Source organism: Pleurodeles waltl, chromosome 6 (assembly GCF_031143425.1).
Source record: "Pleurodeles waltl isolate 20211129_DDA chromosome 6, aPleWal1.hap1.20221129, whole genome shotgun sequence".
Taxonomy (NCBI): domain Eukaryota; kingdom Metazoa; phylum Chordata; class Amphibia; order Caudata; family Salamandridae; genus Pleurodeles; species Pleurodeles waltl.
The window spans coordinates 1,700,949,610-1,700,973,652 of NC_090445.1; the positions used below are offsets into that span (position 1 = coordinate 1,700,949,610).

Genomic DNA, 24,043 nt, shown 5'->3' on the forward strand with positions numbered 1-24,043 from the left:
CAGTGTATAGACAGGACATTCTACTACACACTACACTGCACCAAAAAGCACACTGCACTACAGAGAGGGCATTCTTCTACCCTCACCAAACAGCATACAGCACTACATAGACAGGACATTCAACTACACATTTCATTGCACCAAACAGCACACAGCACTACACAGAGATGACATTCTACTACACACTACACTGCACCAAACAGGACATGGCAGCACATGGAGACGACCTTCTACTGCACACTACTCAGCACAAAACAGCACAGCACTACACATAGAGGACATTCTATTACACATTACACAGCAGCAAACGTCACATTGCCCTCTGTACAGAAGAAATTCTACTACACACTACACTGCACCAAACTGCACACAGCACTACATAGACAAGACATTCTACTACACAGTGCACTACACCGAACAGCACACAGCACTACAGAGAGAGGACATTCTACCACACACTACCATTCACCAAACAGCATGCAGCACTACACAGGACATTCTACTATACACAACACTGCACTAAACAGCACACTGTGCTCCATACATAGAACATTATACTGCACACTACACTGCACCCCAAATAGCACACAGCACTATACAGACAAGAAATTCCACTACATATTGCACTGCACCAAACAGCACATGACCCTACATAGAGAGGACATTCTACTGCACACTACACTACACCAAACAGCAGACTGCACTCCACAGACAGGACATTCTACTACACACTACACTGCACCAAACAGCAAACAGTACTACATAGAGGATATTCTACTGCACACTACACAGCACCAAGCAGCACACAGCACTACACGGAGAGGACATTCCATTCCACTACACTGCACCAAACAGCAAACTGCACTACACAAAGGACATTCTACTGCACACTAAACCGCACCAAATACCACATTGTATTACATAGACAGGGCATTCTACTACATATTGCACTGCATCAAACAGCACACTGCAATATAGAGAAAGGACATTCTACTACACAGCACCAAAAGGCACACAGCACTTCATAGACAGGACACCCTACTATACTGCATCAAACAGTAAACTGCACTACACAAACAGTGCATACTACTACACTGCACAAAAGAGCACACTGCAGTGCACAGACAAGACATTCTACTACACATTACACTGCACCAAACAGCACGCTGCACTCCATCGAAGGGCATTCTACGGCACACTACACTGCACCAAAGAGCACACTGTGCTCCATAGACAGGACATTGTAATACACTACACCAAGCAGCACACATCAATACATAGACAGGACATTCAACTACACATTTCACTGCACCAAACAGTACATAGCACTACACAGAGAGGACATTCTACTACACACTACACTTCACCAAACAGGACATGGCAGCACATGACAAGGACCTTCTACTGCACACTACACTGCACAAAACAGCAAAGCACTACACATAGAGGACATTTTATTACACATTACACAGCATCAAACAGCACATGGAACTACATTGAGAGGCCATTCTACTGCACACTACACTGCACCAAACGTCACACTGCACTCTGTAGACAGGACATTCTACTACACACTACACTGCACCAAACTGCACACAGCACTACAGAGAAAGGACATTCTACCACACACTACCATGCACCAAATAGCATGCAGCACTACACAAGACATTCAATACTCTACACTGCACCAAACAGCACACTGTGTTCCATAGACAGGACATTCTAATACAGTACACCAAACAGCACTCAGCACTACAGAGAGAGGACATTCTACTACTCAGCACACTGCACTACATAGACAGAACTGTCTACTACACACTGCACCAAACAGCACACTGCACTACATGGACAGGACATTTTACTATACACTAAATGGCACCACACAGCACACTTTGCTCCATAGACAGAACATTCTACTGCACACTACACTACAAAAAAAATAGCACACAGCACTATATAGACAGGGCATTCTACTACACATTACACTGCACAAAACAGCGCACAGCACTAAATAGGGCATTCTACTACACATTGCACTGCTCCAAACAGTACACAGCACTACACAGAAAGGACATTCTACTACACACTACACAGCACCAGACAGCACACTGTACTACGCAAACAGGACATTCTACTACACACTACACTGGACAAAACAGCACATTGCAATACACAGAGAGGACATTCTGCTGTACACTACACAGAACAAAACAGCACACATCACTACAAAAACATGACATTTTACTAAACACTACACTGCGGCAAACAGCACACTGCACGACACAGACAGGACATTCTACTGCACACTACTGCACCAAAGAGCACACTGTACTACACAGGAAGGACATTCTACTACACACTATACTGAACCAACCAGCATATTGCACTACACAAAGAAGACATTCTACTGCACACTACACAGAACAAAACAGCACACAGCACTACACAGAAAGAACATTGTGGTACACACTACACTGCAGCAAATAGCACACTGCACTACACATAGAGGACATTTTACTGCACACTACACAGCACAAAGCAGCGCAGCACTACATAGAGAGAACATTCTAACACACTGCACCAAACAGCACTACACAGACATGACATTCGACTGCACACTATATTGCGCCAAACAGCACACAGCACTACATAGAGAGGATATTCTACTGCACCAAACATCACACTGCAATACAAAGAGAGGGCATTCTACTACACACTACACTGCACCAAACTGCACTACACAGAGAAGGCATCCTACTACATGCTACGCTGCACCAATCAGCACACAGCACTGCATTGCCAGGACATTCTACTACACATTGCACTGCCCCAAACAACACACAGCACTACACAGAGAGGACATTCTACTACACACTAAACTGCACCAAATAGCACAAGGCACTACATAGAGAGGACATTCTACTACAAACTGCACTGCACCAAACAGCACACAGCACTACATAGAGATGACATTCTACTACAAACTGCACTGCACCAAACAGCACACAGTACTACACAGACAGGTCATTCTACTACACACTACACTGAACAAAACAGCACCCTGCAATACACAGGACATTCTACTGCACACTACATAGAACAAAACAGCACACAGCACTTCAAGGACAGGACATTTTACTACACACTGCACCGCAGTAAACAGCACACTGCACTACACAGACTGGACATTCTACTGCACACTACACTGCACCAAAAACTACACTGTACTACACAGGCAGGACGTTCTGCTACGCACTATACTGAACCAAACAGCACATTGCAATACACAGAGAAGACATTCTACTGCACACTACACAGAACAAAACAGTACACAGCACTACACAGACAGAACATTTTGCTACACACTACACTGCACCAAACAACACATGCCATTATATAGAGAGGATATTCTACTACAAACTGCACTGCACCAAACAGCTCACGGCACTATCTAGAGAGGAAATTCTACTACACACTACACAGCACAAAGCAGCACACAGCACTACATAGAGAACATTTTGCTAAACACTACACTGCACCAAACAGCACACAGCACTACATAGACAGGACATTCGACTGCATACTACACTGTGCCAAACAGTGCTTGGCACTACACAGACAGGGCATTCCACTACACACAACAGTGCACCAAAAAGCAGATTGCAATACACAGAGAGGACATTCTACGGCACACTACAAAGACCAAAACAGCAGACAGCACTACACAGACAGAACATTTTCCTACACACTACACTGCATCAAATAGCACACTGCACTACAGAGAGAGGACATTGTACTGCACACTACCCTGCACCAAACAGCACTTGGCACTACATAGAGAGGATGTTCTATTGCACTCTACACAACACAAAACAGTACAGCACTACAAAGACAGGACATTCTACTATACATTACACAGCACCAAACAGCACAAAGAACTACATAGAGAGGACATTCTACCGCACACTACACTACAAGAAACAGCAGACTGCTCGCCACAGATAGGACGTTCTACTACATAATACACTGCACCAAACAGCACATAGTACTACATAGAGGATATTCTACTGCAAAATACACATCACAAAGCAGCACACAGCACTACACAGAGGACATTCCACTACACTGCACCAAACAGCAAACTGCACTACACAGACGACATTCGACTGCACACTACACTGCACCAAATACCACATTGCACTACATAGAAAGGGCATTCCACTACACATTGCACTGCATCAAACAGCACACTGCAATACAGAGAAAGGACATTCTACTACACAGCACCAAACAGCACACAACACTTCATAGAAAGGATATCTTACTGCACCAAACAATAGACTGCACTACACAGTCAGGGCATATTACTACATTCCACAAAAGAGCATACTGCAGTGTATAGACAGGACATTCTACTACACACTACACTGCACCAAACAGCACACTGCACTACGGAGAGGGCATTCTTCTACACAGCACCAAACAGCATACAGCACTACATAGACAGGGCATTCAACTACACATTTCATTGCACCACACAGCACACAGCACTACACAGAGAGGACATTCTACTACACACTACACTGCACCAAACAGGACATGGCAGCACATGGAGATGACCTTCTACTGCACACTACTCAGCACAAAACAGCACAGCACTACACATAGAGGACATTCTATTACACATTACACAGCAGCAAACAGCACATAGAACTACATAGAGAGGACATTCTACTGCACACTACACTGCACCAAACGTCACACTGCGCTCTGTACAGAAAAAATTCTACTACACACTACACTGCACCAAACTGCACACAGCACTACATAGACAGGACATTCTACTACACAGTGCACTACACCGAACAGCACACAGCACTACAGAGAGAGGACATTCTACCACACACAACCATTCACCAAACAGCATGCAGCACTACACAGGACATTCTACTATACACAACACTGCACTATACAGCATACTGTGCTCCATAGACAGAACATTCTACTGCACACTACACTGCACCAAATAGCACACAGCACTATACAGACAAGAAATTCCACTACATATTGCACTGCACTAAACAGCACATGACCCTACATAGAGAGGACATTCTACTGCACACTACACTACACCAAACAGCAGACTGCACTCCACAGACAGGACATTCTACTACACACTAAACTGCACCAAACAGCAAACAGTACTACATAGAGGATATTCTACTGCACACTACACAGCACCAAGCAGCACACAGCACTACACGGAGAGGACATTCCACTACACTGCACCAAACTGCACTACACAAAGGACATTCTACTGCACACTACACCGCACCAAATACCACATTGTATTACATAGACAGGACATTCTACTACACATTGCACTGCATCAAACAGCACACTGCAATATAGAGAAAGGACATTCTACTACACAGCACCAAAAGGCACACAGCACTTCATAGACAGGACTTCCTACTATACTGCATCAAACAGTAAACTGCACTACACAAACAGTGCATACTACTACACTGCACAAAAGAGCACACTACACAGACAGGACATTCTACTGCACACTACACTGCACCAAACAGCACGCTGCACTCCATCGAAGGGCATTCTACGGCACACTACACTGCACCAAACAGCACACTGTGCTCCATAGACAGGACATTGTAATACACTGCACCAAGCAGCACACAGCAATACATAGACAGGACATTCAACTACACATTTCACTGCACCAAACAGCACATAGCACTACACAGAGAGGACATTCTACTACACACTACACTTCACCAAACAGGACATGGCAGCACATGGCAAGGACCTTCTACTGCACACTACACAGCACAAAACAGCACAGCACTACACATAGAGGACATTCTATTACACATTACACAGCATCAAACAGCACATGGAACTACAGAGAGAGGCCATACTACTGCACACTACACTGCACCAAACGTCACACTGCACTCTGTAGACAGGACATTCTACTACACACTACACTGCACCAAACTGCACACAGCACTACAGATAAAGGACATTCTACCACACACTACCATGCACCAATTAGCATGCAGCACTACACAGGACATTCTTCAATACTCTACACTGCACCAAACAGCACACTGCGCTCCATAGACAGGACATTCTAATACACTACACCAAACAGCAAACAGCACTACAGAGAGAGGACATTCTACCACTCAGCACACAGCACTACATAGACAGAACTGTCTACTACACACTGCGCCAAATAGCACACTGCACTACATGGACAGGACATTTTACTATACACTACATGGCACCACACATCACGCTTTGCTCCATAGACAAAACATTCTACTGCACACTACACTGCAAAAAAAATAGCACACAGCACTATATAGACAGGGCATTCTACTAAACATTACACTGCACAAAACAACGTGCAGCACTAAATAGGGCATTCTACTACACATTGCACTGCACCAAACAGTGTAGTGAATCCTAGTTTGTTTTAATGGGATAACAGGAGTTAGCTTAGCCTTTGGCTTGCAGACTCGTGCCCCCGTCACCTTGTGACTTTTAACCTACTTAGCTTGCCCATTTAATTATTTAATTCCGCTAAGATGGCTGCCTTGTTTATAGTTAGGCCACTTGTTATGATTTGCATTATCAGTGCCACCGCATTGTTTGGGAATGTCAGGGGTCCAAGTAGATCTGTATAAATACATCACACTTTAGACAGATAATCAGAGGGATTCCGACCACAGGGCATCGCCACCATCACTGATATCGATGCTGCACGTCGTCTTGATGCTGACCCGGTCTTCGTGTCCCTACAGAGTCTGAGATAGAGACCTCATTCCAAGGTAACGAGGGTTGGGGGGTCCTCGCATGGACATGGCATTGGCAGATTAGGTTTAACATACCCAGCTCTCCTTTAGGTAGGAGGTTAGGCCTATCATGATAGGGTATTAGGACATATTACACACCTTATGTCTTTTCATGTTATTGCCAGATGGCGGGGGTCTTTGTAATAATGACTCTTGTCTTTACAATTCTGTTTCTTGCACTGTTCATTATCCTAATCATTGCAGCCTATGCAACTTATCGCAGATTGCAGTTGTGTTAAATAAAAACCATTGAAACTTTACTGCATCTTCGCTATTGCCTGTATTTGGTTGAGACATGATGTATCTGTGAGAAAGGGGTAATCTCCGTATAACCACAACACTCCCTGAGATGTCATACTCTTGAGTCCATGCGTAAAGGCTGACACAAATCACCTTTTACTATTTGGGTTTTTGGTGAGGTGCTGCTACTGAGCCAGAAGGGTTGGGGCTACAGTTGAGACTTGTTGTAGGATAGGCATAGTCACCTACAAACATAAGTACTGTCATCCTTAAACCAGCAGTCTTGCCTAGAGCAAGAGTCCAAACTACGACATGGCGCCACCAACGATGGTGTTTAGGCATTAATTTACGGATAGCCTGACTATCACTGTCTCACAGACAACGGGTACCCTAAGTAGACGTCTGTGGTCTTTGGGAAGACCCTCCTCAGCTAAAAAGGTAATAGCTGATTAGGCTGTAGGTTGTTCGAGCTCGAACTCATAAAAGGACTGTACTCCCCATTTTGGTGTTCCATTTCTCTAAAGAAATATGGCTAACGCCATAGAAATTCCTGGGAATGCTAGACAAGCACTAACACAACACCTACTAGTGCATGGCCTTACAGAAGAGGGCGGGGATGTTACACTCATAAGAGAAGCTAATGAAGCATACCAAACAGAAACATTTTACTGTTGGGTCACCTTTCCTGAGGTAGAGCAAAGAACACATACATTCCACACATACAAAATTGCAAACGTACCTCAACGGTACCAAGCATACCAGTATCTTGAAATACCGCTCACATACCAAGAGCATCAGAACTGGTTTGAAGGCGCCCTACCATATGTGATACAAAGAGTGAGACTAGGCCCTTTAAGTAATGATGGACCAACGTGGCCTTTGTTTGCCACATACACCTCACCCAGGCATACCAAATATGCAAATAGCAGATCTGCGAAATTTATATAATGAATTAGTGACACTATATAGATGACTAGTCCAGTTCGTAATGCAAACTTTGAACACTACACCAGCGCGTCCCGCTCCACCAGCACCTGGTGGATACCAATTGGCTACTGGGATTAACCCACAAACAGTGCATGCTATCATGGGTAAAATACCCACAGAACAAGAGAAAATACCATTCTGGATAGCCCAGAAACAAACCAGCTGGAAGCTGTGTTTCCCCATACGGTACCACAGGAAAAGCATAGACTCCTCACAATGTGCTTGCCCTTTGGGATGGTTCCCTCGGTGGATGACTGCGCCACATGGGGTACAGTCTTCGCTGGTATATATACTACCACACATGGTACCCCGACACTTGCCAATTTACCGGAAGTGTTGAAACAAATACAGAATGAGCATGGGGCAGCACCTGCCCTAGATTTGGGGATGAAGTTAATGCGTAACTTTGACGCAGTTTCCTCAATAATACTCAGTAACATTAAAGGGGAAGCAGTAGCACTGGCAATATGCCAGCGTCTCCAAGAAACTCCACAATTGGAACAGTAGAGACAGCTACCAAAAATAATTTCTGACACCTATACTAGTATAGGGCGGGATAGTTTGGGAGCCAAGCCAAAGAAAATGGAATTACAAAGTACAACCCTTAAGGAAGGTACGAAGCAGGCACAAGAGAGCTCTAAAAAGCGCTGGGAAAAACAAAAAGAATTTAAGGATAGACAAAATAAGAGAGCTGATTCTCCACACCCGGAGAACTCCGAAAGAAGATACAATCTCAGAAATAGGGAGAACATCAAAACTCCTGACAGATATACTGATTCACATCCCTCTCGTTCCTTTCAGGACGCACCGGATAGACGTAGCGAGAGAGGGGGCCGGTCTGATCGACGTCCTGAATACGTGAAACAAAAGAAAGACTTGCCGCAGTCTACAATTAAAAAAGAAGAAAAGACTCCTCAGCAAAAGCCACAGTTTAAAAATAAAAAGGTGGCAGCAATGTCAGCTAAAAATGCCAGTACACTTGAGAACACTGTTGAGGAACAAGACGTGGGCGGTGACACTGTTAGACAGCGCAGCAGAGGTCATTATATATCGCCAGAGTCTGAAAGATCATCTGGATGCGACAGCAACTGGCGATTTTATTGCAGTTGAGACTGCGGACGGCCGCGTTCTCCCACCCGACAGGGTTTATGATTTAAAAATTCAAATAGAGGGAGACGTGGAGCACACCATTGGTGTGATATTCTGGGATGAACTCACTAGTGACATCCTATTGGCCGAAAGATATTGGCAACCTGAGCATGTCCGTAAGCTCCCACATGGGGAAGATGTCATTTTGCCTTCTTTCTCTAATCTTGTTCCGGAAGCAGAAAAACAAGCCTATGCCACTGAATGGGCTTCAGCGCAGGCACCTGCATTATACCCAAATCATGTAGGTTGGGAGAAGGAGGCTCCTTGTCATGTTATTCCCATTAGGTCTACCCCCCAAACTGCAGCCACAATATCCTGTTAAACATGAAGCAAAAGCTCCAGTGAGGGAGATTCTCACTCAGCTCTAGTATCAGGGAGTAATAGAGCCCTGCACATTGCAAAGCCAGACCATTCTTACAGAATAGTCATTGATTACAGACATTTTAACAGTCATACACGTACATATGCTATACAAAACTCACATAGCACGGCACTAATAAACAATATAGTGTGTAAAAAATATAAAACAACATTAGATATTTCTCTTGGCTTTTTCTGCCAGAATTTAGCACATGAAAGTCGGGACCTGAGTGCATTCTCATTTGGCTCACAGAAATGCTTTTGTCGTTTACCCCAAGGCTATAAGAACAGCCCAGGGCTATTTTCAGCCCGTGTAACATCAATATTACATGATATTGGCCCCGAGGCGTTATCCTACGTGGATGATATATATCTCCTGGATGACGACCTCAACATTCATCTTGTAAGGTTCGATCGGATCATTTTGGGATTTGCAGATATCGGTTACTAATTCAACTTTAAGAAAAGTAAGATTGCCTTTCTCAGTGTATTGTTTCTGGGATACGAGCTATCAAACGAGGGGAAGAGCCTAGCCCCGCACTTTCTAGACAAATGTATACAATTGCATCCCCCTAACACTCTGAAGAAACCACAGTCTTTACTAGGTTTCTTCAACTTTTGTCAGAACATATATTCCAGACTATGCACAACGTATCAAGCCACTTTATGACTTGGTACACCCAAATTTTTCTATCAGACACTGGACAGTTGAACACACACGCATCCTTAGGGAATTGCAACAGGACATGCTAGAAGCTAAACACTTCCACACATGTGACAATAAAACGAATTTGGTCATCAGAATAATTGCTGGTGCCATTGGATTTACTTATGTCACCTTCAACGAAGGCGACACAGTACCTATAGCATATAAATCACATTTATACTCAAACGCAGAACAACGTTTTGCACCTACAGAAAATATTCAGTTCAGATGGCTGTCATCAAGGAGAGGCCACTTGCCCAGGGGAGACTCATTATTGTAGTTTCCCCAGTGCCGGCCTTAGAGGCTGTCACCAAAGCAAGCGTTCCCAACGCTAAAGCTTTACACCCATGTTGGATTCAGTGGGCAACCTCCCTGACCGCCACTGATGTTGATTACATCTTTGATCCAAAACTTCAGGCACAAGGGTTTCTCCAGTACGAACAGGAGTACCCCGCTCCTCTAAATATCTTTCCACTGGACAGCTACCATACTGTCATATACACTGATGGTTCAGCACAACCAGCTGTAGGTACTAAACATCAATACTACGCAGCTTGCGCAGCCGTGAGCGGAGTGATGGAAGATGGAGTTTTCCACCCTCACAATACCTACACGCAGACCATAGGGGACTGCACAGCTCAGTTGGCTGAACTTAAAGCTCTTATATTAGCGCTAGAACACACAGAGCCAGAATGCGTGACTTTAATAGTCTGTGACTCATACTACTGCGTTCAGTCATACAATGATTATCTCAATCATTGGAAGCTGAATGGGTTTAGAGATTCTAAGGGGAATACCATTAAACACAAGACATTGTGGGGGAGGGTGGCTGATCTTAAGGATAAGCTACCATGTGTCCATGTAGTACATACATTGGGCCATCAACGTGTAGGAGTACACGTTACCGCAACACTTTGGCTGATGAAGCAGCCAAATCTGCAGTGGCTACGGCTTCTGTGGCTGCAGTGACTCGTTCACAGATGAGATTGGATAATGAAATACTGACTGCCTTGAAAGCTGCGGCTGCAGGCAAGTCTCTCCCGAAGGGATACTCTACAAATTATTCTTATCATATCAGTGCACAGAATGTTGCCTATGCAACAATTCCTGGGGTTGGAGATCGAGGGATCCCCAACAAAGACCAGAGATTAGATCTACTAAAAGCAGCGCATGAGGGTGTCACCTCTGCACATGCTGGTATTTCGGCCACGATAACACTCTTACAGAAACGTTTCTGGTGGCCTTGTCTATGCAGGTGGACAAAGAAATATGTCCAGCAAATAGAGGGCTCCAATATCAAACGCCCACCGTACACATCCCTCTTAGTGTCCAGCAGGCCACTACAATGTGTGTACCTGGATCATTGCGGCCCACTCCAACCTGATGGTGCATACAAATACATCTTAGTCGCTGTAGATTCTTGTTCTAGATTCCTGTGGGTATGGCCGCAGCGGTCGGCTGACGCTCAAACTGTTATAAAAGACTTGCTGATCTTTTTCAGTACATATGCAGTTGCAGCATTCCATTCGGACCAGGGCCCTGCATTTGCCTCTAAGGCATTCAGGGACACCATGGGGATGATGCGTGTTGAAATCCATTACTCCATTACTCCTCACCATACCATCCCAAGGAAAATTTGGTTGTGGAGAGGCAGAACAGTGATCTAAAACAGTCCTTAACAGCTCAGGTATTAGGTTCAGGCCACAGTTGGCTTCATCACCTATGTGGGGTCCAGAGAGCACTAAATCTGCCAAGATGGTCCTTGGGGGGACGCACTCCTTATGAGGTTCTCTTTGGGATACCTATGTATGTCCCAGATTCTGTTTTGGTGGCAGCATAAACACCGTTTGACATAAATTAACGCCTCATTGTCTTACGGGAGCTTCAGCAATTTCGTGATGATAAATCATCTATCAGTGCTGCCACCTTAGGAATAAGAGATTTAGCGAAAACTTCGACTGGCTGGATTCCTAAAGTAGGGGATCTGGTTTTTGAGAAGATCGCTGTGAAGAAGGAATTCGGTCCGTCATACAGAGCACCTGTCCCGGTCTTGGGAATTCAAGGTACCAGAACTGTCATCTTACCACCATTGTCTGGTTCCAGAATGAACAGATTCCTTTCCATTGATGACATCAAACTACACCATGTGGCCGATCCTTCACAGTAGACCAAGAGGTCCCTTGGGTAGTTCCCAATCCCCTCTCACTACCCAACAGGACATACCTCTACATAGTAGGATGAACAGCACTACTACGGACTATGCAACAATGTCCAACGCTGTTACGGATACCTCCTCGACCATGGGAAGGGCGGAAAACGAACTCTTGCTAGTTTCAGTTACCACTTCAGTGACAACACCTGTCCAAGATTTGGCTGTTTTTTTACACAAACATTTCACAGATTGATGACACGTCGATCATGAGCCCCCACGTGAAGTGGACCAATGTACAAGAAATGCACCGGCTCCAGTATTTGCAGAGACTGCCTCTGGCTATTTCATAGACATTGACTATTTTTCTTCCGACTCATCCACTATTGTGATAGACAATGTTTCGAAAACACGTAAGCTGTGTCAATGGCTTAAAAAGAACTATGTAATCTACCCATGGAACTATTTATGGTTCTGTTTGACATTTTTTACATTATTTTGTTGGGTTGGCTTTGTGACTGTTTTCTTTTTGCTCATAAATGGTCATTACATTCCTGAACGCTCCTCTGTTGAGCCTGTGGGTGAATCCTTAACTCCATATCATTCCTCACATAAGTTCCGAAGAGACTTGTCCCTTGTGAACATTTCAGCAATACCGATTCCTGATGGGATTGTATGGGACAACGTTCACTTTGATATATACGGGCCTACTGAGGTCATTCAAATTCCATATGTGTTCAAAATATCTATGACAGATGTGATTACACCTGATGTTGTAGCTGACGATTGGGATGTCCAAACAGTTGTTTCCATGCTAACTGAAATGAAGGACTATTCCGTATTTGAAAGTGATGATGTAGATGAACATACAAGGAATTATGGGGAAATGTTCTGTTACAACAATTGGGGACATTACTACCTACATCGTGCCACTAAAAACAGGTCAGTATTGAACTACACACAGTGGGAACACTGTTCAACACCACCAGTGGGGAGCCCAAAGCACTATTCAGATAAATTTACATACTTCACTGGGCATGACACGAAAAATGCGGAGTCAGATTATTTCAAGTTACCTCCTTCACAAATTAGGAACATTTTGCTAACTAACACTAAACTGATTTATTCAAATCCCTTTGTTTCCCGGCTCGCAGTTGAAGGTTACAAATACTGGCAGGGCACTATTGACTTGAAAAGTGTATGGAGAACACAAGATTGGCAAATACAGGGTAGGCAAGCTTTATTTCGAGCATGCCTGATTCCTGTGCAAATGATTTTTTTAAATGACACCATTCAACAGACATCCTGTCTAGGGTTAGCAAAAATTAAAGACATGAACACGCCAAGTATCCCCACACCGGCAAAGTTTAATGATTGGCAATATTTCCTTAATATCACCGAGGAAACGCTAGATGCAATGGTTAAGGCTGGTACCTATAATTCTTCACTTTCCAATCCCGGCGGGTGGTTAATATGGCCATCTGACACCAATAGGTGTCAGGCACGTTTCTTGAACTCTTCAGGGGGTTTTACAATTAACAGGCCAGTCCCTCGCTTTGTATCGGATAAACATACAGGTATAATTACAATATACAGTGTGGGAAAACTGTGCCAACAGAAGGTACAGACTAACATGTTAGCCGCAGTTAAGAAACTTCTTAACACTCTTTCTGAAGATGTAGACTTGCAGGATTTTCTGCTAGGTCCTAGGAAACAGCGCTCTAAAAGGTTCCTGTATGCTATGTATAATGAGATCTGGAAACTTTCACATATAGAAGCTGCTGCATGTTTGAGGCAATTAGATAAGGAAAACTTAGAGAAGGCTTTAGCGGTTGTCGACAACGGCATGAACACTCTGTCCAACAGGATTTATTCACTATCAAACATTGTGTCGTCTGCTATTGATATTACTCAGACAGACTTGTCTCGGTTATATCACGGACAAACTCAGCTATGTTCCATCATGCAGCTAGGTTGGACATTACGGACACTTAAAAATGGCCGCATTCCATTGAAGTATATTAACGGTAGTGAATTGTTCACTGCTTTTAATCTTTCTGTGGAACAGCAGACAATGGCTAAAAGGGAAGCTAGTTTCACCATGCTTCACATTGAGAAGTTAGATAAGTTGCCCTTCACGGTAGCAGAGAGTCCTTCAACTATTTGGTTGTTACATGGCATAATTAACTTGCCCATTTCGACCTTTCGTTTCTCGAATTGCTTGAAACATCTTGCAGTGGGCAGGTTCGAGCAACTAGGCGGTAGCTATATTAAGAAGAGTCGTGCTGTTGCACCGGAATCTCCTGTGGACCAAGAACTGCTGATGTCCCCCATGAGGGTTCATTCACGGTCATGCCCCTTGAGTCTAAGGCTGCTCCGCATGGCCACTTATGAGCCTTCCGTTCTAATATCTACCGTGGACAATGGCACTGCTGCAGATGGACCTGCACAAGAGACTGACACACACTACTGCTCTGTGGATCCGTTTGCCCGCCCGGTGATCGATTTAACATCTGATGATGTGGGCTCATTTTTTAGGTCCTTGGTTGGTGACTTCGATGACACTCTTTGAGATCATGACTATAGCAAATAATTGGCTTGCCATTCCCGATTGAAAGTATGCATTCAAATTGCCTTTACTTTGGCCTGCTGTGCTTTTCATGGTTGGCATTAACATTCTCTGTATGTATTTTTAGCTCATATTTTTACTATCTTTTAACTAATTTTTAAATGTTTTTTAGCTAGACTGCACCAAACAGCTCACAGCACTACACAGAGAGACAATTCTACTGCACACTACACAGAACAAAAAAACACACAGCACTACATAGAGAGAGCTTTCTAATACACACTACACTGCACCAAACAGCACAGAGCACTACACAGACAGGACATTCTACGGCACACTACACAGAACAAAACAGCACACACACCACTACACAGACAGTACATTTTCCTACACACTACACTGCACCAAACAGCACATGACACTACATAGAGAAGATATTCTATTGCACCCTACACAGCACAAAACAGTACAATACTGACTGCACTACACAGACAGGACATTCTAATACACACTGCACTGCACCAAACAGCACATAGTACTACATAGGAGATATTCTACTGCACACTACACAGCACCAAGCAGCACTCAGTACTACAGAGAGAGGACATTCTACTACACAGCACCAAACAGCACACAGCACTACATAGACAGGACATCCTAAAATAATGCACAAAACAGCACACTGCACTACATAGACAGGATATTCTACTACACATTACACTGCACCAAACAGTACACAGCACTATATTGACAGGAAATTCTACTACACACTACACTTCACCAAATAGCACACTGTGCTCCATCAACAGGACAGTATACTGCACACTACACTGCAGCAAACAGCACACTGCGCTCCATTGACAGGACATTCTACTGCACAATACACTGCACCAAACAGGACATAGCACTACATAGACAGGACATTCAACTACACATTTCACTGCACCAAACAGCATACAGCACTACACAGAGATGACATTCTACTACACACTACACTGCACCAAACAGGACATGGCAGTACATAGAGAGGACCTTCCACTGCACATTATACAGCACAAAAAAGCACAGCACTACAAATACAAGACATTCTATTACACATTACACAGCAGAAAACAGCACCTGGAACTACTACAAGAGGACATTCTACTGCACACTACACTGCATCAAACGTCACACTGCGCTATATAGACAGGAAATTCTACTACACAATAGACTGCACCAAACAGCACACAGCACTACATAGACAGGACATTCTACTACACACTGCACTACACCAAACAGCACTTACAGAGTGAGGACATTCTACCACACACTACCATGCATCAAACAGCATGTGGTACTGCATAGGACAATGTACTACACACTACACTGCATCAAACAGCACACTGCACAGACATAACTGTTTTCTACACACTGCAGCAAACAGAACACTGCACTACATAAAAAGGACATTCTACTATACACTACACTGCACCACACAGCACACTGTGCTCCATAGACAGATCGTTCTACTGCACACTACACTGCACCAAATAGCACACAGCACTATGTAGACAGGAAATTCCACTACACATTGCACTGCACCAAACAGCACATGACACTACAAAGAGAAGGCATTTTACTACACACTACATGCACCAAACTGCACTACACAGAGAGGGCATTCTACTACACGCTACGCTGCACCAAACAACACACAGCCCTACGCAGACAGGACATTCTACCACACACTGCACTGCAGAAAAGAGCACATGGCACTACATAGACAGGGCATTCAACTACGCATTTCACTGCACCAAACAGCACACAGCACTACACAAAGAGGACATTCTATTACACACTACATGACACCAAACAGCACATTGCACTAGAGAGGACATTCAACTACACACTACACAGCACCAAACAGCACACTGCACTACATAGAGAGGACATTCTACTACAAACTGCACTGCACCAAACAGCACACAGCAATCCACAGAGAGGACATTCTACTACACACTACATGGCACCAAACAGCACATTGCACTACATAGAGAGGACATTCTACTACAAACTGCAGTGCACCAAACAGCACATTGTACTACACAGACAGGACATTCTACTACACACTACACTGAACCAAACAGCACATTGTAATACACAGGGCAGACCTTCTACTGTACACTACACAAAACAAAACTGCACACAGCACTACAGTACTAGTCAGTCCTCTGCATTAGATGGTGCAGATTGAAACAGCTACTAGAAGGTGTACTGTATTTGTCAGTACACTGCATTACATAGTACAGAGTGACAGGGTTAGATGGTACAGAGGGAGAGAGTTACCTGTACTTGAATGTATACTGTACTAGTCAGTATACTGCATTAGATGGTGCAGAGTAACAAAGATAATAGAAAGTACACAGTACTAGTCAGTCCTCTGCATTAGATGGTACGGTGTGACAGAGCTACTCCTGTGTTTACTGTACTAGTCAATACACTCTATCAGAGGGTAGGGAGTGACAGAGCTACTCCTGTGTTTACTGTACTAGTCAGTACACTCCATCAGATGGTACGGAGTGACAGTGCTACTCCTGTGTTTACTGTACTAGTCAGTACACTATCAGAGGGTAGGGAGTGACAGAGCTACTCCTGTGTTTACTGTACTAGTCAGTACACTCTATCAGAGGGTAGGGAGTGACAGAGCTACTCCTGTGTTTACTGTACTAGTCAGTGCACTCTATCAGATAGTATAGAGTGACAGAGCTACTCCTGTGATTACTGTACTAGTCAGTACACTATATCAGATGGTAGGGAGTGACAGAGCTACTAGAATGTATACAGTAGTATTCAGTACAATGCAATGGATGATACAGAATGACTGAGCTACTGAAAGGTGTACTGTACTGGTCAGTAAACTATATTAGATTGTACAGAGTAACAGAGCTACTCCAAGTTATACTGAACTAGTCAGTACACTTCATTAGATGATACCAAGTGACAGAGCTACTAGAAGGAATATTGTACTAGTCAGTATACTGCACTGGTTGGTACAGAGTGACAAAACTACTAGAAGGGATACTGTACTAGTCAGTACACTGCATTAAATGGTGCAGAGTGACAAACCTACTACAATGTATACTATTCTAGTCAGTACACTGCATTAGATGGTACAGAGTGACAACGATACTAGAAAGTATACTGTGCTAGTCAGAACACAGTACTAGTCAGTGCACTGTGTTAGATGGTACAGAGTAAAAGAGTTACTCCAAGGTAAACAGTACTAGTCAGTACATTGCATTAGATGGGACAGAGCTACAAGAAGTCATACTGTACTAGCCAGTACACTGTGTTAGATGGTACAGAGTGACAGAGCTACTAGAAGGAAACCATACTAGTCAGTACACTCAATTAAATGGTACAGAATAAAATAACTACTAGAATGTAGCAATTTGGGTGTCTTGTTATTTACAAACAGTTTCAGGCCCAGGTATCCTGTAGAAACACCACAGGGACTGAGTCAGAATATCTCCACTGCCTGTCAGAAAGCCACAGTCCAAAGATTCCTATTTCAAATTTTGTGTAAACACCAATTTGACAAAAAGTGGACTTTCTGCCCAACTGGTATTCCAAGTGACACAGTATTATCACATGCAGGATTACCAGATGAAGTATAGTATTACTACATACATTATTATAACATGAAGTATTGCTACATACAATATTACCACATTCATGCAGTATAACCACATGCAGAATTACACATGCAGTATTACTACAGGGAGTATAACCACATGCAGTATTAGCACATGAAGTATAACCACTTACAGTATTACTAAATGCATTATTACCACATGCAGTATATGCAGTATACCCACATGCAGTAATACTGCATGCAGTATAACCACATGCAGTAATACCACATGCAGTATTACCACATGAAGTATAACCACATACAGTATACCCACATGCAGTATTACCAGAGGCAGCATTACCACATGCCCTATTATCTCTTGTGCTATAACATGCAGTGTTACTACATGCAATATTACCATATGCAGTATTACCACATGTATTATTACCACATGCAGTATCATCACAGGTAGTATAAGAAGCAGTATTACCACATGCAGCATTATCACATGAAGTATAACCATATGCAATTTTACTACATACAGCATTACCATATGCAGTATTACCACATGCATATCTACATGCAGTATAACCACATGGAGTATGACCGCATGCAGTATAACCACATGATATTTAACTACATACAGTATTACCGCATGCAGTATATTCACATACAGTATGACCACATGTAGATACCACATGCAATATAACAACATGCACTATATCCACATGCAGTATTACCACATGCAGTATGACCATGTGCATTATATCCACATACAGTATTACCGCATGCATTATAACCACATGCAGCATTACCACATGCAGTATTACCACATGCAGTATAAGCATATACATTATCACCACATGCAGGATACCACATTCAATATAACCACATGCAGTATGACCACGTGTAGTATTACCTCATGCAGCACTAACACATGCAATATAACCACAACAACAAGGTGTCCGTGATTATTCCCTCCAAAACAACAATTTTTGAGTTAAATTTTCCCTTTCATGGGGAACATCTCAGAATACTGCAGTAATTGTGTAGCCTGAAATTACCTTTCTCCACGCTATTAGTATTGCCAAGAGCAACATTACCACAGTACAATATCTTAAGATCCAAGGGCTGGAAGCAAGATTCATACAGCAAATAGGTCAATAGATCTATCAACTGTGGAGATGTTAAAAAAAACAAAATATTTAAAAGTCATGCAATCCCAAAAAATCTTTTAAAACTTTTTAAAAAGGAAAAGTTAGAAGGTAGAGATACGAATCAAACAACTGGACTCTGATTTGAGATCCTGTCCTATTGTCATTAAAAAAATAACTTCTAATTTATTTTGCTTCTGCTCTCTTGAGTTGACGGATTAATAGTTTTTCTTGGGCTGTGTGTATAGTGAAATGTTTTGCTGCTTTGGCGGGTGTGTGCACTATAACAATCATTAAACTATAACAAACTAGGTTATTTTCATAAACAGCATCAAACATGCATAATAAACCTGATTGTATTTACCTTTATAACTCTTCACCACCTCTAGGCACTGAAGCTTCACATTATTACACCTGAAAGAGGACATAAACCATCCTGGTGTTACAGAACAAAGACTGTTTACAGGATAAGATAAGGAACCCCACATACACCCCGTTATTAGAAATATAATACTGTAATCACAGGCGCTCCTGTGGACAGTGCACAGTGTGTGTTACTAGTCACACACAATAATCACAGCTCCAGTGACACATGACAACCCAGTTACAACCTGCTGTGCAGTGGCTGGGACAGGATAACAGGTGACAACCCCACTAAAAGTGCAAGAAACCACACAAACCAGGCCACGCTACTTGCAATGATGAAGGGCCATAGACTGGTGGACAACAAAGCCAGTCAATGGGTAAAAAGACTTTTCGGAAACGCTAAATTCAAACTGATCTAATTCAATTATCGCCACATGAACTCTGACCCCACCTAAAATAAACAGGGTTTATACAGGGAGCTCTCTACAATACCCAAGATGCCATGAAACATAGCTGACTTTCTGAGTATGAGGTGTCAATGTCCTTCAGTACAAACATACTAGTCTGAGGCAGAGAGAAGGTTGCCTCAGTGCACTGGAAGGCTTCATGAAACAATGTCCAGTTCTCCAACTTGCAATTTCTGAAGCCTTGCAGCTTGAAATCAATGTCGTCTTTCAAGTCATGCACATTGGAATCTCTGTGGTCACACACCTGGGAATCTCTGGACACCTAAACCTTAGGATCCTGTGGTTTTTGAGTTTATGGGGCCATGCACCTTTGATTCTTTGGAGTCCTTCCACTGTAAAATATATAATCCTACACCTTGGAGTCTCTGAAGCCCTGACTATTTGAGCCAAAGAATTCCAGCTACATGGACTCTCTGAACAGATTACCTTGGAATCTTTTGGGCTCTTCAGCTTAGAATCTTTCCAGTTCTGCACTTTGGAATATTGGAGGTCTGGTCCCTTAGTAAATCTGAAGATGGCCATCTCAAAACCGGGAGTTCCTTCACCCATACCTTGAAGTTTCGGTCCTGCTCAAGTGAACTTCCAGTGCCCTGCATCTTGGAGTCTGTAAAGTCCAACCTGCTCTTTGAAACTTAGGAGCTTATGCACTTAGAAGTCTGTGACATTGTGCACCCTCAAATATCTGAAGGTAGCCACCTTGCAATCTCCAAGTTCCTACACCTTGGAATTTCAGCAAAGCTGCACATCTCTGGAGCCCTGCACCTCTGAATCTCCTGGACAGCTAAGGACTGCTCCCCAGCACTACGTCTAAATCCCCTTTCTGTTTGGATTAACAAATTGCCCCCCTCCCTGAGTCAGCAGTACAATACCCTAATCCTTGAAATTCTGCAACATGTGGAGAGGCGACGTTCCACAGTCGAGTGAACATTTCTCAAATAATTCAATAAGCCCAGAAGCAAGGCTTCAGATGTCTTGAGAAGATGATGTTAAAATTCAATACTTTATTGTTCTTCCAATTCTCTTCATGAAATACTGCCAAACAACCAATCACGCGCTTCATCAGGACTGCAATTTACAAAATGACAAACTGTTAAAATCACAGATTAATTACATATTAACACCAAAGTAGGAAACCACCTATGACACTACAAACCCTATCTAACGGGTCTGAACACAGACTGGCTAACAGAACGCAAACAATGAAAAAATTCACATATAATGTACAGAGAAGAAATCCCATTTGCTCATCGTTTAATGCATATTGAAGAGCTTGGGCCTGAATTAAGTTAATTTATCACATTTACAATTTCTGATTGGGGTAATGTTGATAATGTGTATCTCAGGACTCACTTGGCAGGAGCCAGTTCATTGTTGTAAAATGGGCTATTTGTATAGTCTACTGTCTCTCTTAGTTATTGTACGTCAAAGGTTATAACTCTCAACAAACCTTATCCACATATTAATGCGATTCCAACCCTCTTGGTATGGCACGCCTGTTGTTCTACACACCTTATGGCATGTGAAAGGCATCCAAAACAACTGTTTCTTGTCATCCGCATATCACATCATGATACAAGTGTCAATCCTACTCAATCTCAATGGAATGTCCATCATCCTAGTACATGGAAATGCTGTAATTACAAATGTATGACAATAAAAGTAAGAGCGTGGAACTAATTTTTCAGGATAGCTCTGATAGCCGTAGAGGTCAGGGATGTATTTACACGTTTGATATAGCCGACAGAGGTGAACTGTGAGCAGTGCGGTTTAGATTAAAGTCTCAGACCTTGTCTAAGTTGGCATCAACAGGTACAGCATCAATCAGAATGCTCCTCTCCTGGATAACAGGAAGTGATCTCACATAAATTAATATCCTTGGTTGTGGCCTATTGTGGAATAATGGTACGTCATATGTTTCTTGTTGAAATCCTATGTGGATGGGAAATAGTTTACTCTACACCTTGGTATTTTCAACATAAATGTGAATTAGAATATATTTGAAGAACATCCTGTTAATACAAGTACAAAATACTTCTCAAGTTTGGACTGACTTATGTATAATTTAGTCTAACTGGGACCTGTGGTGACATTTTGAAACGATGCTCCTTAGGATGCAGTGTACTAGCGTGAGGCTCTGTGTGTAAAACAGGGAATGCGTATCACATGGTAATGGTTTGGGTAATGAAAAGATGCAAATACTTAGGTACTTATGTTTCATTCTTACCTTCTTTGTCATACATTTGTAATTACAGCATTTATGTGTACGAGGATGATGGACATTCCATTGAGATTGCGTAGAGTTGGCATTTAGATCATGATTTCAAATGAGGAAGACCACAAACAGTTATTTGGATGCCTTTCACGTGCTAGAAGGTAATTCTGTTATCTAGTGTGTGTGGAACACCAGCATGCTACACCAAGGGTGCTGAAATCTCATTACTGTGTGGATAAGGTTTTTGAGAGTTAGAACCCTTGAGGTACAATAACCACGAGAGGTGGTGGAATATAGAAAATGGCCCATTCTGCAACAATGAACTGACTCTTCCCATGTGAGTACCAAGAAATACATTGCCAACATTACGGCACTTAGGCACTGTAAATGTGATAAATCAACTGCTTTTGTTAGCACTTTCAGACCCAAGCTGTTCCGTATGCATTAAATGACAAACAAATATAGTTTCTTCTCTCTGCATGATATATCAATTTTTTATTCTTTACCGCCTGTTAGCCAGTGTTTCTTCAGACCCGTTAGATAGAGTTTGTAGTTTTGTTGCAGTCAGTTTTCCTACTTTGGTTTTAATGTGTAATTATTCTGTGATTTTAATGGTTTGTAATTTTGTAATTTCCAGTCCTGATGAAGCTTGTGGAATATGAGCGAAACGTGTTGGCTGTTGGATGTATTTTATGAAGAGAATTAGAAGATTAATAAATAATTCAATTTTAACAACATCTTCTCAAGATGTATGAACCCTTCATTTTGGGTTTATTGCATTTTTGTGAAACTTTGAATTGACTGTGGGACGTTGCCTCTTCATTTGTTGCATTACCTTTGAATCTCCATAGCCCTGCACTTTGGAATCTCTGACAGCCTGTACCCTGGAAGCTCCGAAGTCCGGCACCTTACAAATTCGGAAGTCCTGAGCCTCTGGGTTCGCAATCTCTGAGGCTTGGGATAGGTGATGTTCTGTGCCTTCTACTTTCTCAGTTCCTGCACTTTTGAGTCTTGGAGGTCCTGTGCTTTTGTATTTCTAGTGCTCTGGAACTTGGAATTTCTGAGGCTGTAGAGAATGGAAACTCTGATATCCTGCATCTTGTAACATTTAGTGTCTGGTATATTGGATTTTCTAGTGAGCTGCATCCTGTAATCTCTGGGGTCCTGCTCCCTGCAATCAGTATAGT

General features: G+C 42.8%; 1 protein-coding gene across 1 annotated transcript in view; it reads right to left on the minus strand.

The window, feature by feature from the left end:
• The window catches only part of LOC138301382 (E3 ubiquitin-protein ligase TRIM39-like), a 56,944-nt gene that overhangs the window by 11,065 nt on the left and 21,836 nt on the right, over positions 1-24,043 (minus strand). Inside the window, exon 5 of the mRNA XM_069241817.1 lies at positions 20,176-20,225. Within this exon, the coding sequence (XP_069097918.1) occupies positions 20,176-20,225 (50 nt within the window). The remainder of the gene's footprint in view (positions 1-20,175; positions 20,226-24,043) is intronic.